Below are 19,252 nucleotides of genomic sequence, written 5' to 3' on the forward strand. Positions count from 1 at the left end.
CCTAATGGGTCCAATTGGCTGCTCCACACAGTTGGATCCAGTCGCACCCAGTTGGTTGGATGGCTAACAACACAACTGCAACCCTGTCCAATTGGTTCCAATTGAAATTTTCATTTTTTTTTTACTGCGCAGTCGTACGCGGTAACACAAAATTGAGCAGATTCGGAGCCCCTTCTGCATGGTAGATCCGATGGCATGCACTGAATTACTCGATCGTGTGTCTCACGAAGTTCGATCTTAATTTTAAATCAAAACTGTTCGTCTGAGCATAACGCATTACGTCTTAATTCTTTCTAAATTCTCGGGCGATCCACAGTGAGCATGAGGTATTTACCTTACGGCTAACCGCCACAACGGTCCTTGCCACCTATCAGCACACCGTGGATTGATGTTATATAACTGATATTTCATGTATTTTATTTTTGTTGATTACCTGAGTGCATCGCAGGCTCTCTTACAAAAACGCAGGAATGTAACTGCAATCACATTTAAGGTCTTCATTAAAACGATTTAGTTCTTGCAACATGAATGAATGAATGAATAAACTTTATTTCCGTCATCATGGGGCCTCACGGTCGGGGCGCCTCCCAGCCGGCTCTCAGCGCCGGAAACCGCGGAGAGAGTTTTGTGGTCGTCGGGAACCTTTCTCCCGTTCAAATGCCGCGCTGCTGCCCATTAAAAGAAGCGGATGCAGAAAAGCAGGATGAACTCGCACAAAGCAAAAAAAATAAATAAAAAATTGTTGCTGTGATCAGCAAGTATTTTCCGACTATTTTTTAAACTAGTTCATAATTGTACTTATTATCACACAAGCGTAGCGCAAGGAGGGTGTATAGATAACGGGAGATTGTTAACGAGCTGGTGGCGTAATCTGCAATGACGCATACACCTTGAATGAGGCGCCTAATCGGTACTCGGCGCACTCGGGGAGGAGGGTAGGCGAGGGCAGCGGGAAATCCAAGCGACGCGAGACAAGCAGCAGACAAGCGAGACAAGGAAGTTGGCGACGGGCGGACGGTACGGTCTGTTCACAGCAGCATCCGAAGCCAGTCGCCGCGAGACGGCTCGACTGTTCGCTTGTCTTTCATTCGTACTGCGTACATAGCTGCGTACGCGTATCCTCCTCACATAAACAGCGTCGACTGCTTCTCTTTTGCGTCGTTTGCACTTGCGTTGGAACGTGGCTACTTCTGCTACTGTGCTCTGAGTGCTGTGCTGTGCCCTGTGGCGAACGACGGCGGCTTCAGCGGTCCACCGTGATCGTAGCACCTGTACCGACAGTGCAGGGCGACTCCGGAGCTGCTTCGGACTACGCTGCCATTTGGAACTGCGCCCCGTTATCTGAATGTGACCTCGCTAAGTGGAAGTCATAACCTGCCTGTGCCATGGCGTGCTGCTTAGTGTCGTGGCTGCTCTACCTAGGAGTACCCTGGCTCCTAGCCTTCGCGGCATGGCTTAAACTTGCCGACGCCGACCTGACGCTGCTGTTTAAGTCAAAGTTCGGCCGCCCGATCAGTAAGTGAGCAACCTCTATTCGCCATCCAAGCGTTATTCTATTGAGTGCGTTTGTTTGCCCCGCCCACTCGGGCCAATCTTTTCTTTCTTTGATGCTTGACACTGACCTCTTTCGTTTGGAACCACGTTATCGCTTTCTCCAGTTTAGTTTGCGTGTCCTTTCTCACCTGTTTTGCACCTTGAGGACTCAAATTAAGCGCAAAACATTTCTCAGCAGCAGTGTAGCTACAAACGCGAGTTTCAGAAGTCGCAAAGTTTTGCGGGTACATTACGCTCTCAGCTTTTTGTGTACTTACGTCAGGTATAACCTTGAGCTTGAGTGAGGAAAACTGCACCCATTTAAATGCACGAAGCGTCCCTGTCGCCCAAAGGGACGAGGTGTAAGCATTTTCACTGAAGTGTCGTGGTTTCAATTTTTTAAGCACTTGGTCGTGACTCTTGAACTACTTGACAAACAGCGTGCGGTAATCCTTTCTTCACAAAGGCAAACTATCTGAGTATGGATACTTTGGAAAACTAACATTGCAGATAGCTTTGCACTCATTTGGTTCTGTCTCAGGGACAACAAATTAGATCAGAAGAAAATTGTCATGGTTAAGGAAGAGACTAAGGGCACATGAGATAGTCACCCTGGGATATAACCTTGGCTCTCTGAACATGCAGGAACCCTCCAAGGCAAAGTAATATGGATCACAGGAGCATCGAGTGGCATTGGAGAGTACCTTGCGTACGAATTGGCCAAAGTGGGCTGCCGCCTGGTGCTATCTGGCACAAACTTGGAAAACTTGGAGCTTGTCAAGAAGAATTGTCTTGGTAAGACATGTGCAGTACACTTCGAATTTTTGTTTATTGCGGCAGCGTGCCTTCTGGCGTAAAGTAGTATCCTATATACATGCATACTGGATTCCCGTTGGGAGTCCATCGAGGTGAATATACTGTAACTGAGTATCTTGTTTCAGCCCACTGAAAGCCTACAGTTGTCTGAATACTTGGAAATTTTTAGCTTGGCAGTGTACAAAAGGACGTAACAGTATTAAAATCCTGAATAGTTACCCTCACAAAAGAATATTGGGAGTAATAATGAAACAAAAGTAAAATATGTACACTGTTTCTAGTACCTTTGGCTATAGGGTTTCACCTTCAAGACTTTTTTCTCGGCACTGGATTTGGTATTACAGGAACAGTGTTCTCTTTCTTGTTCTTTCTTGGCAGTGTGCATGTCTCCATACTTATTTTTCCAGTTTACTTCGTGCAGTACTTTTCTTCCTATGCATTAGCAGTAATTTTCAGCATTGTTGCTGAGAGCTACTTAACTGTGATAAGCCAGCATTGCCCAATCCGTCCTGTTTATGCAGAGTTTGGAAAAGACAAAGGCACGGAAATCCTTGTTCTTCCATTCAGCATTTGCGACTACCCATCACACGCTGAGCAGCTTCAGAAAGTTCTAGACCATTTTGGAAAGGTTGGTTTCCTCAAGCAATTTGCATTCACTTTGTACACAAAATAGTTTGAATGATTGCCTGGTCAAGCACCGCTTATGATTGCAATTTATCAAACTTCAATTTCCACGCAGTGCTGTTCATGTGTCTCTCATCTGTTTGTTGGGGTCTGTGTCAAACAGTGCTGCAGGTGTCTAACAAGATGTCTTTAGATGCAAGAACTCTGTTGCTGTTATGAAAGAGTAACTTGAAGTTCACTTTTTAAAGTGGCAAAGAACTTTTTTTTGGTGGCATGCTGCAAAGCCGAAAGAGAGTGGATGACTGCGGAGAAAAACTGGGCACTCACCAGCATTAGGGCTGTTTTTACTTTAGTGTTATCTTGTAGCACTGTATTATGTCGCAAAGGTTCACAGCACCAGCTAGTTCACATTTCCTCTTTGGATTTAAATGGCTTTCTATGGTTGTGTGTATAGCACCACCACCTAGATCATTATTGGTTGCTGCAAACAGGGCTAGCCAAAGATTCCTTTCTTAATTTTCTCCATTACAGAAGCTCCTTAGGTTGTAGAACAGACTCACCGGTTTGACTGTCACAGCATATAGCACAGCCAAGTTTAGAAGCATTCTTAATGCTTGCAGCCGAAACTGTAGGCTGTACTCCTGATTATTAAATTACAGATTGGCTTATTCCCTTTTAAACATTGTCTCTGTGTGTTATTTACATTTAGAGCCTCTGATGGCAGTTTAAGAATGTAGGAGTAAGCAAAATGTATGCAAAAACCAAACTTTCTTCTTGCAGTTGGATGTTTTGGTTAACAATGCCGGCCGCAGCCAGCGCGCATCCTTTGAGGAAATTCCTGTCGAGATTGACAAGGAGATGTTTGACTGCAATGTCTTTGGTGCCATATCGCTGACACGGTGTGTAGTAAAGTACTTCAAGGAAAAGGGTCTGCAGGGCCACATTGTGGTTACTAGCAGTACAGCAGGGAAGCTGGGTAAGTCCTTCGTGTTTTGTTATTTTTGCTTTTGGACTCAGTTATGCGAGACATGACTGACAGGAGCTGTCAGATAATTCCAGTGTGCTGCCTGATTATCCACTTCACTTTATTACCTTAAAGGCCCCCAGGATTGGAGGTATTACATAAGGGATGGGTTACATGTATAAAGCAGATTGAGTAAACAAAGAAACTATGTAAGGTACATAAATTATTCGCTGTTAAAAATGGTAGCTAAACTGTTCGTAAATGTTAATAGGCAGGTGATGGCGGCAATGTCATGTGGAAGGCTGTTCCTGTCCGTGGCTGAGCGTGGAAAAAATGGCGATGCAAATGTAGTTGTGCGTGTACGTGGCCGGGCAACTTGAAGGGGATGACTAATGCAGAGGGAAATGCGTGCCGGCGGATTGATGTATTGCGCTGGTGATTCATAAATTATTCACCTCTAGCGATAAAAGGCCCAATCTTAAATGTATAGGACTTCTTCAGAGGCAGCGCTAGTAATTGCTTATATTCTTTCTTTTTTATAAATGTGGCCTCAGGTCCCATGTTGGAGTTTTGTGATTGGAATGTGAGGGAAAGGGAGGTGGAATACCTGAGTAGACCGATTCCTTCTAGAGCAGTATGCTGCCTGTTTTGTATGGGGAGTAGTCATGTGACATCATGGGTGCCAGTTTGATGTTCAGCATGTAGCTTCAGCTTCAGGCTGGTGCTCCTTTTGTGGTGCTCCTCAGATGACAGAATGGCAGCTGTTCAGCAGTTACTTGCCTCTTGTTTCTTAAATGCTAATATGAAACAGTTGGCTACAATTGCATTTTCAAGGGCCACATATTACCTTCTCCTCCAGTCATCGTTTGTGATTTTTTTGTGGGTGTGAATAAACAGGAAATCTGTGTTGGTCAAATGTTTAGGGGAATCCCCCAAGGTGGAGTAGATTTGTAATAAGGGAGTAATTACTCATTGGCATCCACCCGATCGCAGCCATGCGGCTACAAAGGAAAGCTATACAGCTTTCTCAGAAACTTCGTAGTTAAAGAAAAATTCGTCCTGGTCCGGGGTTCGAACCCAGGACCACCGCTTCACCCCGGACCAGGACGAATTTTTCTTTAACTACGAAGTTTCTGAGAAAGCTGTATAGCTTTCCTTTGTAGCCGTATGGCTGCGCTCGGGTGGATATCAATGAGTAATAACTCCCTTATTACAAACAGGAAATCTGAACGCAAGTGAATCTTGCTAAGTGCTGATTACACACCTACTCCACCTTGGGGAGTAGATTTGTAATTTCGCTTGCACATTTCATATGCCCTGAAACATTTAAGATATGCGTTGTGCCATCTCTAAGAATTTCCAGCAGAGGTACATATGTTTTTTTTGTTTTTTTATGAGATAGCTGATTACCCTACTCGTTTGGTAGCTCTGCTGCACACAAGAATTGTGGGCAACATCTCCGCCCCACCCTCACCCCACAAACGAACTCGAGGTCTGGTGGCTTTGTTTTGGTTAGGTGGAAACATGTTTACTTTAGAAACATATGATACACTTTTTATGCCCGAAGTCTCTGAAACCTGGATTACCAAGTATTGTGCATGCTTGTCAAAAAAAAAAATTCCATCTTGTTGTGTGTAATGAACACTTGATAACATTCTTGACATTCCTTTTGCTTTCTTCTCAGGAGGCTGGTTAAGTGTCAAGTTAAGTGTCAAGTTAAGTGTCAAGTTAAGTGTCAAGTTAAGTGTCAAGTTAAGTGTCAAGTTAAGTGTCAAGCTGGTTAAATGTCAAGTAATGCTCTGCAGGTGGCAAAATTTCTGGCGTGGTAGTAGAGGTTAGGTTAGGTTAGGTTAGGTTAAGTGTCAAGTTACTGCTGGTTAAGTGTCAAGTTTCTTGGAGTATTCTAGGGTGTGTAGCATTTTGTTTTCTCTTCAGGTGCCCCCTTCTCGGCCACCTACACTGGCTCCAAACATGCACTGCAGGTATGTAGAAGCAGCCACTGTGCTCTAATGCAACCTAATTGAGATAAAACAAATCTGGGAACCCTCAAAGAATAATGATCGATATTGTGCTAAATCCATGTTATTCTAAACAAACCAGAACATGAACACCAAAGTGAAAAAAAAAAACAAAACAAGTGCAATGCAGTTTGCTTATCTTTTAAAACGTTCAAATCAAGATGTTCATGAGACAGCAGGACATTACTTGCTTTGCCAGAGCTGTCTGAAGGATATAAAAGGCATGCAGCATTCTGCTATCAATGCCCGTTGCAGTTGTGTTGCTAGCCAGTTACATCACTATCATTACTTATGCCGTCGATCACCCAAGCTCTGCAGGTGGCAAAATTTCTGGCATGGTAGTCGAGTACTAATCTCTGGACTTTGTATTCTCCCCAGTTATCAAACATTTCAAGTCCTCTGGAGACTGTGCCTTGTATTCTCCTCAGTTATCAAGCATTTCAAGTTCTCTGGAGACTTCTACCATAGATAATTAAAGCCGGCCAGAGCCACCTTCTTGAACTGCGAGAGCAGTTTGAAATTTTAGCTCTGATGCTCATAAGAGTAAAGATTACACTATTCATTTCTGTGACTGACCATTATCTCCAGCAGCTGATCACTTCAGGTCCCTTCGCATCAAGATGTTTACCCCTGTCATAAGAAAATTTCTATGTCATCCAATGCTGTAACACATTGTACATGCATCATGCATCCTGCCAGTAATTTGTAGTCACAAAATTTGGATAAAGCATTATCATGACAGATCAATGGTGGCTTTCATGTTTAAATTTGGAGTTTATTTCATACAAATACATAACAAATCATCAGCAGTTATAGGAAAAGTTGAGTTTTCAAAACAGCGCAGCAGTAGCCTAATCATTTGAGCATTCACCTCGCATGTGAGATGCGTGGAGTTCGATCCTCAGTGCCATTGGGTACCCACCGGAGATACAATCAAGCCTTCCTCAGGCCTACTGCTCAGCTTATGCGGGGTGATTTGATTGGGAAATGGGTCCTTGACCCCACCTTTTGTCTACTTACGCTATGCTGTTTGCCCAAAGCTGCTCTTGTGCCGTAAAGAGTCACCATCGTCAGCATCAGTGTTTCCAAAGCTTTCCATGCAGAGTTGACGATGTTGTGCCGCTGGTACACCCTGCAGTGCATAATGTACTGCTGACTAAATGTCCTTTCCTTGGAAGCCAAACATCATCCTTTGTATCCAGCGCATCTGCAAGCAGCTTCTGTGCATGTGCACAGGACACAGCATTGTCTTCTAGGCCTAAACCTTGTCCTTAAGTTCGTGCATTGGAATGTTAGGAACTGTCACTTGTTAGTGCCACTTGTGGGCACAATAGATGACAGTGTCATCTTTCAAGCATTGCACTTGTATTCACTGCTGTGTATGAACTGGCAGTGCATGTGTACATGAAATGTAGTATTGTACAACATAAAAATGCACAGAAGCGAATGCTATGAAATGCACGGCAAGTATTTTCATGATGCATTATGTTTTTCCATGAAAAAAGCATCATCGGAATTAACTGTATTCTGCATGTGGACTTACAGGGCTACTTTGAGTGCCTGCGTTTGGAGGCTGTGCTGATGGGAGGTCTGGATGTTACCATCACGTGCCCTGGGCCCGTCTTCTCACGCATCCGGGAACGTGCTTTCACTGCCACACCTGGCAAGGTGAGTATCATTTATCTGTCTGCGTCCGTGCAAATGTGGTTGTGAAGCTTTGTTGTGCTTGTTTTCACCACAGTCTTTATCACCGCTGGCACAGGACCTTATCAGTTTGTTTGCTGTGCTAAATGACAGGAGGACTCCAGAACACTACTGTGATCATGCATGGCAGTTCTCAAGATGCTTGAGATTGTTATCAGTGTTTCAGGTGCTTTATCTCAAAAATTTACCATCATCTAAAAATAGAATGCAAATGAGAGCAACAGAGGTTCTTATCGTGAGGATCATTGAGGGCACTTGCTGTTATCATGACCACAATTTCCACTGATAAAGTTACACGATCATAGAACTATGCTATTTTGCATGTTTTATATGATCATCAAACATGCAATGCATGATAAAGTGCAGATATAAAGTGCAGATAATTGATCACAGTCATGCTGCTTGATTGTTGTGGCATGGCTCATGCAATTGTCACTTCATGCAAGCAAACCTAGTCATCACTGTTCACCTTTCCTTGTGTTCACATCCACGCAGCAACCTTGAATGTATCTTAGCTATATCTTTATCGGGGCTGACCTCCACTGCTAAATTCAGTGCATCAGCGTAAGGATATCTCGTTCACACAGTAGGTCCAACGAGTAGTGATTTCTGGACAGCCATTGTAGCAAATTGCTGCCAATTGGGCTAAACAAGTGTGAGAAAATTAGAGGCAGTACTGTTGTTAATTTGGTGACTCTGTAAAATAGTGTTTCTTTCCATTATACTTGCTGTTCTCTCTGTCATTTTTGTAGCTACAACTTGTCTAAATGTTCAGTTAGTCTGGAAGACTTCTGTAGTGTGTTCTTTGTAGTGGCAAATATGAAATATATAAACAAACAAATAAGGTTCTATGTACTTTTGCAGTTTTGCATTCTTTTGTTCATATTTATGCATGTTCAAGGTAAAGTACTTGATTGAGATTTGGTTTGTTTGACTAAGGAGATTTTAAACATTGCGTTACTTCTGTACTCATGGGAGATGTTAACATTTTCTGGAGAGCCAGGCCTGATTTATTTCTCCCAAAACAGTTTCCTGCTTGTCCTTTGTGTGGCCACATTATATTAATAGTTGTTTTATTCATAATAAAATACAAGCAGAAGAAAAAGACGTTGATAGCCGCAGTATCTACCATCGAAGCCTGAAGCACCTGACCTGCAGCTAGCGGAAACAAAGGGACAAGGAAAGGGAAAGAAAGAGGGGCCAGAAGGGACAGGGATAGGGTGCACTACGCACTATATGCAGAAATACATGAGTTCCAGTAGAGTTCGGCGCCTGTGTGTGATTGTTGAGAGTTCTTTGCACGCGGGCAGAGAGGTGCACTTGCCTAGGGAGTGGATGGTCGCCGCCCATCTGATGTCTCCCATACTATGGGCTATGTCGAAGCACACTCTGTGCATTTAGCAAATACTGACATGCACCGGACTCCAGCTACGTGCAGATTCTATTTATTGATTGTTAGTACTTCCCACAAGAAAGTACTGCTGACTGGAGAAGCATTCTCATGAGCACTTCCGCCTACACCAGTCATTGCCTCGTGCGTCTTAGTCTTATTGCGATTTTGGTGTGATTATCAGGTGAAAATCTTTCCCAGCTCAACTGGTTTATGGAACAATTCCCAGCTGGTTCCAGTTGGAACCAACTGGGTTCCAGTTGGAACCAACTGGAACCCAGTAGGTTCCAACTGGAACCAACTGGAAATTGTTCCATAAACCATTTGGGCTGGGAAAGATTTTCGCCATGTGTGGCTCAAGGAGGTTATGCAGTAATCGTGGAATGGAAATGGCGCTCTTAGAGTGACGCCTTCGCCCGCCATCTTGCGAGGTGCAAAAGCGGCGCACATCTGAAGGGTCACTGCATTTCACGCGTCCCACTTGTGGCACTCGGCAGTCTTGGATTCGTATGAACATTCTTTGCCAAAATATTCTTATAGACAGGTACAATATTTGTAGAGAGCCTCCACAGTGGCTCAGTGTTTGATGCTTGGTGCTAACCCGAAAGACGAGGGTTCAATCCCAGGTGCGGTGGTAGAATTTTGATGGAGGTGAAATGCTAGAGGCCTGTGTACTGTGCAGTGTCAATGCACGTTAAAGAACCCCAGCTGGTCTAAATTATTCGGAGCCCTCCTTTTGCAGCATCTGTCATAGCCTGAGGCGATTTAGGATGTTAAACCCCATAAAACCGAGCAACTATTTGTAAAGCCAAATATAGCAGAATTGGAATTAGAGACTGAGAGAGAGAAGAGATAAGATCACTTCATTTTTTGCGCAATACGTATTAAGTGCTGAGCACGAATGGAATTTAGCATAATATTTGCTGTAGATATATTGATCTGCTAAGTCATCAGTATGCTATAACTATTAGTCGTTTCATGCTATATTCAATAAATGCTTCCATCATGCTTTGAGTAATGTTGTAACTACTAGTTATAGTGGGTAAAAGCACTTCCCTGGCTTGGTGCTCGGATTCTATGACATGAAATGCCTGGAAAATGGGTCCTTGGGCCAACCTTGTGAAGAGCAAAACACCTTGTGCCATTAAAAATTCATCATCTCCAGGAGTTGTATTGCCTAGTTAGGTAAAGAATTACCTAATTTGCATGAATTTAACATAAGGTATTTTTTTTAGTTCATCGGTTTTAGAACGTCTCACATCATAATCGTAACCAAAAGAACGAAGATAACACAGTATCTTTAAAGTTTTTTTCTTAGCTGCACCTCAATATAACTACAGATAGCTTCATGATTAGGCTCATGAGTGGCTAGGCAGAGCCATCTTTTCAGCAAAACAGAGGGTGGCTATGAATGTGGAAAGAAGGCACTGAAATAGTTGAGTGGAGTAGGGAAAGCAAGAAAGTACAAACAGGCACAGTTCTGGGCGGCATAAAACACGAAGCAGTGGTGGTATGGTGGCCTGCATGGGGGCTTTGCTGCATGCCGGGGCTTTGCTGTGCTGCGGTTATGTCACGCACATATCTTGAGTGCTGCTTCTCAAATGAATCGATGTATTCGTTGCTTCCATATTTTTGGGTGTTGTCACTATTTTTTCTGAACTCTTGGCTGTAGTTGGCTTGAACGGGCTGAGATCACATTGTAATTGTTTATTTTTTTTTAAAATTTGGTGAGGTCTGCAACTCCCCCCTCGAATTATATTCTTGGCCAAACTGTATACATGTAAATACTGTAGCTTTGTGATTGTCGTAGATTGCGTCTCAACATTCAGTTAAATGAGCTACATTCTTCAAGTCCAGCTTTCTTGGACGTCACTTTTAATTGTGGCCCATCCCTCATGTAATGCCCCACAACCGGGGCCTTTGAGGTAATAAATAAATAAATAAATAATTGTGATCGAGAAAACCAGTTGGGCTTGTTTTTGTCTATAATTGTGTGGCAACTGTAGGATATTGTAACATACTGTTATGAACATATCAATGGTATGTTTTTGAAAACAAATAGCAACAACTACTAGTATCCCACAGAAGGACCTGTGGATATATTGATTGTTATGGTGCAGTTTTATGATATGCAAAAAAATTGCATTCATAAACAACTCCCCATTGAAAAATTGCACTTGTCCAGGTTTTCTTGGTATGTTATACACCGCTGTTGTGCAGATTAGGATTAAATAGTTTGAACATGCTATAGCATTATTGTTAACGCAGGCAAGAGACGTCGCTCAACTGATGGGTGAATTTGCAGGCTGTTAATACAGTGTACCATATGGATCAGGTGCATCCAGGTCTTATAACACATCACAAAATAGTACACATCAATAGAAGTGTTCATTGTGTTTAGTGCTGCGTTTATAGCTTTGTTAGGTACAGTACTTGAGCTTCTTGTGATGCCACAGGAAAACGTTTTCTTGCCGAGCATTTGCAAAATCATCAGAACACGCTAGCCAACCGCTGGTCGCACCCATTCTCATAAGAATTTAAAATGAATGAAGCATTAAAATTAGGTTTCCATGAAGGCTTTTAAAGGTGCACTGAAGAGGAATCTGAACTTGTCTTTTTGCCACGGGAAATCGATCTACACTTTCCGAGCTTTCTTAGAAACTGCGATTTACTGCCCTGTGTGGCCGATTTCTCCAATTAAATCGAATTAATGTCCGGCTCCCGCCTTTTTTTTTTTTAATTCTGCCTCGTACGGTGGGCGGAGTCGACCAACGCGTGGAGCGCCTTTCACCCAGTCCCGCGGCGGCTTGCCGCTCTGCCATCAGCGGAGTAATACGTAGTAGTCCGTAGTAGCAAATAGTCCGCGCGTATTTTTATTTCTTCGGGCTTATTTTGCGGCTATATTATCTGCGAATGAAACTATTTATTCATGGAAACCTAAAAAGCAAAATAAAGCGAAAGCAAAGCCTCCATGGGACTGGGTGAAAGGCGCTTCACGTGTTGGTCGACTCCGCCCACCATACGAGGCAGAATTAAAAAGAAAAAGGCGGGAGCCGGACGTTAATTCGTTTTAATTGGGGAAATCGGCCACACAGGGCAATAAGTCACTGTTTCTAAGAATGCTAGGAACGTGTGGATCGAGTTCCCGCGGCAAAAAGGCATGTTCAGAATCCTCTTCAGTGCACCTTTAATGACGAGATGTCTTAGTCTTTTCAAATACAGAAGAACACAAGTAACTGCCAGACCCGCACACTGCGCTTGCCATGGCCAGTGCTGCAACCTTTTGGCTCTTGAAACATGGCCATTGCCGGCTTCACCTGCTTGTTTTGGCATTGTGATGGATTGCCAGTCCAGAAGTTCATACCAATTCCTTAGTGGGACTTAGACCAGTGAACACTCAATATGCTACTGCCTCATCTACAGCTTCATTGGAGAAACTGCACATAACAAGACTTTCCTGGCTTCATGTTTTCCAAAAGCTGCTTAAGGCTGTTTCACCTATGCATATTATTGTTTCGAGTGAGCGCCAGCGATGAGAAAAGTATGCAGAGCATTATGCTTTAACTAGCTCTTGTTTTCATTTCCATTATGACCCAGATGCTTACTGGTTAAATCGCTCGGCTACTGAGCCAGAGGACCTGGTTTCAATCCAAGCCACAGCAGCCGCGTTTCGATGGAGCCGAAGCATCCGTGTGCTGTGCAATGTCAGTGCACATTAAAATAACCCCAGGTTGTCTAAGTTGAGGCTCTAGTGTTTAGAGATAACAATGGTCATGTGAATGATTCTGCAGTAGAAGTTAGCAAAAAGCGCTTAGAAGATTGGGGGCTGAAAAGCAGAGAGGTCACATAAGGTTGGAAGTGCAGAGTAAGAAATTGTAACTTAAGGTTAAAAGTGCAGGATAACAAATTGTATTTAAAAAAATGGCAAAATTATAGACGGTCTTCATACACCCTCAACATCATCAAAGAAATATGAAGGGAAAAAAAAGCTGACCATGATGGCCACTGCTATCACCCCATTTCAAAGGGGACCCTCCTATCTCCCATACTTCTATTCATCCAGGGTGCAGCACCCTGATGCATCTTGACCATCCAGTGCGTGAGCACTGGTGGTGCGGCATACGGTAGCGGTAGTAGTACACGCAATGCTAACTGTCTCTATTATGCTTGTGCCAAAGGTAGCGTCCTAATTTCTTTCACTGTTGAACTTAGAAAAGCGCAATAAAAAGACAGGGACAAGAAGAAGAAGAAGAAGCACGCAGGACAAACGCTTGACATCAACTAGTTCTTTACTCGGGAAAAAACACATATATACAGATACATAGAGGGCGGAAACAAATTATTAACCAAACAATGAATCGGCTTTATCACAAGTGTGTTTAGCGTGAACAGGTATCAAGGTAGACAATTTCCTTGCGTGATAAGGTCAGGGAAGGAGTGCTGATACAATTTTCAGCTTTCTTTACAATACGATAGGCCTCTATAATTTCTCTGTGAAGCCTCTTTTCCTTTACCGCACGTGCGTGTGGCATTGAACTGCGGCTCATTTGCTTTGCATTTTTTACATGACTTGCAGTGTTCTGTTAGGTGCCCATCCGTTGCTACAGCTTGCACAGCACGACTGTGTTCCCTCAACCTATCGTTCAGGCACCTGCCTGTCTGGCCAATGTACGATGCATGCCACCCGTTTCACAACCTGCGTCACAGGGGTGGTCTACGAGATTCCGCTCTCGTGCAGGAAATCGTACATTGGCCAGACAGGCAGGTGCCTGAACGATAGGTTGAGGGAACACCGTCGTGCTGTGCAAGCTGTAGCAACGGATGGGCACCTAGCAGAACACTGCAAGTCATGTAAAAAATGCAAAGCAAATGAGCCACAGTTCAATGCCACACGCACGTGCGGTAAAGGAAAAGAGAGGCTTCACAGAGAAATTATAGAGGCCTATCGTATTGTAAAGAAAGCTGAAAATTGTATCAGCACTCCTTCCCTGACCTTATCACGCAAGGAAATTGTCTACCTTGATACCTGTTCACTCTAAACACACTTGTGATAAAGCCGAATCATTGCTTGGTTAATAATTTGTTTCCGCCCTCTATGTATCTGTATATATGTGTTTTTTTCCCGAGTAAAGAACTAGTTAATGTCAAGCGTTTGTCCTGCGTGCTTCTTCTTCTTCTTGTCCCTGTCTTTTTATTGCGCTTTTCTAAGTTCAACATGTATTACCAACTCGCCCAACTTTCTGCATTGCTTCTTTCACTGCTTACGTCACCCCCTTGCCTCCCGGTACCGTTCCTTGGTCATGCCTCGCCCACTTGTGCCCGTTCCGTGACACTCTCGGCACATGCTCTCCGGCTAGTCACAGTCACTCCAGATTTCACCCGGTGCTTGAGGTGGATGAACCATTTCGATTCTCCTCTGAAAATTTCAGACATAAACTGTGTTGCTATGACCTGAGGACACCGGTCAGCACGCATGCATCCCTGCATCTGGGTAGTCCAGGTGTAGCATGGATTACACCACTACTTTATTTTGTAATTATTTTTGCAGTGGTTTTGGCTAAGATTGAGGGGTGTGTTGGGTTCCAGTAATCGGCAAAAAAATATGCCACAGTATCAGTGTCCGTTTAAGAATTGTCTTTATGCAACATGAGGAATAGTATAATTGCATGCTTTTGTATATAAGGGAATTGCGCAACAACTTAGACAGGACACAGAAAGAAACACATACAACAGTTCACGAGCGCAACTAGTTGCGCTCGTGAACTGTTGTACGTGTTTCTTTCTGTGTCCTGTCTAAGTTGTTGCGCAATTCCCTTATATACTATGCAGAACCAACTAGCCCGACAACACGCTCTTCTGTACATGCTTTTGAAGAAGTTTCCCACCTGTGACATGCAGGAGAAGTGTTATCACATAGCCAGAGCTAGCTATCACATGCACTGTCTGATGTTACTGACCTTTAACATCTGTGTTTTGGTATAATTACATTTAAGCTTCAGTGCAGTCTAGATTGTTGCACTTCATGACATGCATATGCCAAGGACTTTGAACAATTGATAGAAATTCCTGGCCTACAAAGTATATTAAACGGGAGGGGAAAATGGATTATGTGCACATAACTGATTTGCCTTGAGCTTTGAGCACTCATTGTACTTCTTGCTCAGTGGTAGTTATGAGCTTGCAACTGGCGTGCATGTTTGTTTTCTTGCTGCCTGCAGTTGTACAACATGAAGGACACGCCCAAGTCTCGACTGATGCCCACCGAACGCTGTGCTCAGCTCATCGCAGTCGCCATGGCCAACAAGATGGATGAGGTCTGGATTTCCCAGCACCCCATCTTGCTCACCATGTACATGGCACAGTACATGCCCTCCATATTCAGAAAGTGAGCACTTTTTTGCTTCTACAGACGGCTGCTGTCGCTGTGAAGAAACCAAGGGACAAAATAACCCTCAGATGCTACAGTAACACATGCCTTCCATGCTTTTTTGTAAACAATGAAAAAGACTGGAAGTCCCAACCTTCTGGAACTTAAGCAATGAAAGTAATTGTTTTTAATAATGGGATTAAACTCATGCATTTTGTTGCTGTTAGTAAGCGCTATACATTGAAATTCATTGACTGCATCTCAGCCTCCTTGACAGCGCAATTAATAATTGCTACTCAGTTTGTTTGTTGGTTACGCATGACATTCAATTTCATGATTGTGTATGAAATAGATTTTTTGCTGCAACACTGTGCTAGAATTTAGTGCTTGTTTCATTTTTGTGTCCTTCTCTATAGTTAGGCACAACCCAAGAGTGAAGCTGTGAATGGCTCTAAAAGAAGGCCCTTCGCATCTGCAAGCCCCTGTGTAGTGACACTAGCAGGTGCAAGGGGATTAAGCATAGCATCATGACAGTCGGTCAACACCATCGGCTGGAGGGCCTCCTTTGAAAGGCATTCATTACTTTGTTCTTGAGCTATATCTGACTATAGTGTTTTGCTATAGTAGGGGTTTTCAACATGCATTGGGTATCAGACACATAGGTAGTAAATATAGCTTCCTGCGGGGCATTCTGTAGAAAGACAGTCTAGAGTGAAAATGAATATTGCTTTGAAGAAAGCAAAGGCGCAGTATCTCTCTCTCTTCTTGGTGGAGACCTTAACTGTGGTGTGAGGGAAGGGCTTGAAGGAAGGAATGAAAGAAGGAATAAAGGAAGGGATGGTGTAGAGGACGGTTCTGGATAAATTCCATCTGCCTGGGAGTCTGAAGTGAATGCTGGTAAGGTATGCACTATGCCAAAACGCAAAGAATCATATGCTTAGAGCAAACTTGAAATCAGGTTTTTTTTTTTTTTTCAATCGGAGCTCTTTGATTTGACGTAAGGGATGAAGTGGGAACATTTTTTTTTTTTTTTTTTTGTGGTGGCTTGTGCGAATAGTGGTTTCTTGGTTTGAAGTGATTTCGAAGTGAAAAGTAATTTTCTTCAAATTATTTCAAAGTGAATGTTTCAAACATTCTGTCGTATAAAGAGGTTGAATGGCACAATAGACATTTTCAAAAATGTATATTCTTCATAACAACAAGACCAGTACACGAAAAAATAGACTGCATTTAAGCTTCGCCGCACTTACTCAAGGTATGACCTACACTTGAGGCTGGCCTATTTATGGGGCCCAAGGTAGATTCAGCCGAGCCGCGGGTATTATGCTCCTCATGCCAGTGTCAGTTACTGCCATGATTTGTGGAGCTCCACACGTCAAACAAGGCATCGTCAGTTCATATACAAATCAGTTCTGCTAACAAAAATTCAAACTGCGGGGCATATACCCCCCTCACTTGCCCTGGCATTTGCTTTCCCACGCAAGTGATAGTGCAGGAGAAAACTTCCTGTCTTTCCAGTAACTTCTGAAGTGTGCATCGTGCTAAGATCTGAAACTACAGGATCACCAGCAGTTAGGTTTTCTGCTTTGATAACCAGCTGGGCCACGCAAGAAAGGAAGACGTGGAAGTTGAGCCTTTTTATTGCCTTTGATAGCCACATGCCTCGAACTGCTGGTCTTAATTGCATCGTTATGCAGCTGTACCTTGATGCCATGCAGAAGGAGGTGCTTGAACCAGAACCACCTGAAACAAATGTTCGAGAAACATTCACTTAAGATGAATAACAGATATTGACCATTTTAAAAAATATTCTAAATTATCAAATATTTGTACAAGCCTATATTTTTTGGCTGAGATCCTTTTAACATGTTCTAAAAGTTTATCACTCATCCTTGATGACAGAATTATTTGTTGATTTTAGATCTGCTAGCTAAAGTAAGCAGTGACACATGCAGCTTATTTCTGGAAAGCAGGCAAGCTTTTTTTCTAAAAAAGTTGCTCTGTTTGCCTTCATTGTCATGTTGGCGCTCAGTGCAGTACATTACTGGAAAGGGGGATGGTGGAATTATTTACAAAATTATGGTTGAGGCATAGAGAAAACTGGCTTGTAAAAAATTTGTCCAGTAGTTGGTGCCTTCAGAACTGGGCCACAACAGAGCGAGAAAGGAGTGCTGGTAAATACAAAAGGGAGCCATGCAGACGCTGTGGAACTGTGCGGACAGCATGCAGCACGAGGTCTGCGGATTTGAGGTTCTTCTTGCTGCATGCTCAACTTAGGATGCCGATGAGCATGTGTGTGCATCATTTTGATATCTTCACAAACTCGTGCTATAAGTATGTGGTCTGCCATTGCTACTGAGCTCAGGAACTTGTGCATGTGCTTTATTCGTTGTGCCCTGGACGTGAGTGGTTCCTTAGAACTGCAGGGCAAATTGTGAAGCTTTCTTTTCTCTTGTTTTTTTACAGCTACGTCATGAAACTGCTGTTCACAAAGGACCGAGTGATGAAGCTGAGAGAAGGCCAGTAGACAGCTGTGGAAGCATTCCAATGAGTGACTCTTAACAGTGGTTGTGTGCTGCAGTGTTGCAAAGTGATCACCTGTCTTATGAGTACCTGTTGTTTCCTCCTGCCCTTGCACAAGCACTTCAAATTAAATTAAGAAGCCTGCTGCTGTAGGTGCGTAATGTTTTATTTAAAAGGTGTGTGAGGAAGCATGATGCTATTTGCTCTCAATTTTGTACTATGATAGGATCTTGTAATAAGGCTATCAAAGTGATAGTGTTATGGGAGCTGGAAAGCCAATATTTGTGGCACTGTGTTTTGTATTGAAGCTACTGATCTTGTTACAAAGCTATAGTTTTACTAAATAAAAATGGACATAGTGATTTCATTATTTCTTAGAGTCCTTCATATTTTCCTGTTCTCGCTATGCAAGTGTGATGCTGACCGAAAAAGCAGTCTTGTTCAAAATACCTCTATTTTGGTTGTTATCTATTCACATAATCGTTTCAATAACAGGCTGATTTTTTTGGCTTGCCATGATAGTTTTGAATTTAGTCATAGCTAAGTGCCTTAATGCAAAATTATGTATTTCTGTGTACTTGCTAAAAATAACTCTTTTTTGTGATTAATCGCTGGTCGATGCAGAAAAAATGCGTTGAAAGACCCAGATCTCCATCAACTTCTTGGGCAGCTGCTACTTGGCAGTTGGATACTGCAAAGTTGCTATGGTATTCCTTGAAACTAATCATTCAAACATCTTCATATAGCCTGGATCCTGTCCTTGTAATAAACATACATGTAGCATGTCTGAATAGTGCTGTTGGGTTTGAAAACTGTTGCTCTAAATTCTTACACGCATCTCCTTGTGTTAGCTCACGTAGAACATAACCAGCATGTTGGCGTACCCTTTTTTTTTTGTTTTGCTTGGAGAAATTCAGATACATGTCAAAGTATGCATTCGCATTGTCTCATCCTCAGCAGTCATGAAAAAAGATCTTGACTGACTTAGCAGTGACATTTTCGGCAAGCAGCTAATGCATAAAAAAAATTGCACATGAGCTGTCTGCAGTCAAATAGGCGTTTACCTCTGTGCTGTGAAAATGCTGGTTTTTCTTTCATCAATCTAGCGCAAGCATGTTCTTCCAGCCAATCTCTCTGCTCTTCGTCATAAATGTGTAGTAAGCTGGCTTGTTGAAGTTTGCCGAGTTCACTGCCTTCTGTGGTGCATGGAGATGTGCCAACAAGGATTACGAAATGAATTTTGAAATGGAGTGGCTGTTGTTGCTCGACAGAGGAGTGAATGTGCTGATTACCTTACACTTGAACTATTTCCT

General features: G+C 43.0%; 1 protein-coding gene across 1 annotated transcript; it reads left to right on the forward strand.

Moving 5' to 3' along the window:
• The first annotated feature begins 848 nt into the window (after positions 1-848).
• LOC149364776 (dehydrogenase/reductase SDR family member 7-like) lies at positions 849-18,726 on the forward strand. Its single transcript, XM_089574709.1, has 8 exons — positions 849-1,515; positions 2,179-2,328; positions 2,871-2,977; positions 3,754-3,949; positions 5,873-5,919; positions 7,501-7,623; positions 15,268-15,434; positions 17,883-18,726. Exons 1-8 carry the CDS (start codon positions 1,386-1,388, stop codon positions 17,941-17,943), a joined length of 981 nt encoding a protein of 326 aa, XP_089430835.1. The 5' UTR covers positions 849-1,385; the 3' UTR covers positions 17,944-18,726.
• The last annotated feature ends 526 nt before the right edge of the window (positions 18,727-19,252 follow it).

Source organism: Amblyomma mixtum, chromosome 2 (assembly GCF_055824585.1).
Source record: "Amblyomma mixtum isolate Tamu chromosome 2, ASM5582458v1, whole genome shotgun sequence".
Classification (NCBI taxonomy): Eukaryota; Metazoa; Arthropoda; class Arachnida; order Ixodida; family Ixodidae; genus Amblyomma; species Amblyomma mixtum.

Coding starts and splice junctions, on each gene's coding strand:
- LOC149364776 (XM_089574709.1), top strand. CDS start 1,386: ATGGCGTGCTGCTTAGTGTCGTGGCTGCTCTACCTAGGAGTACCCTGG. Junction 3,950..5,872: donor CAGTACAGCAGGGAAGCTGG/GTAAGTCCTTCG, acceptor TTTTCTCTTCAG/GTGCCCCCTTCTCGGCCACC. Junction 15,435..17,882: donor ATGCCCTCCATATTCAGAAA/GTGAGCACTTTT, acceptor GTTTTTTTACAG/CTACGTCATGAAACTGCTGT.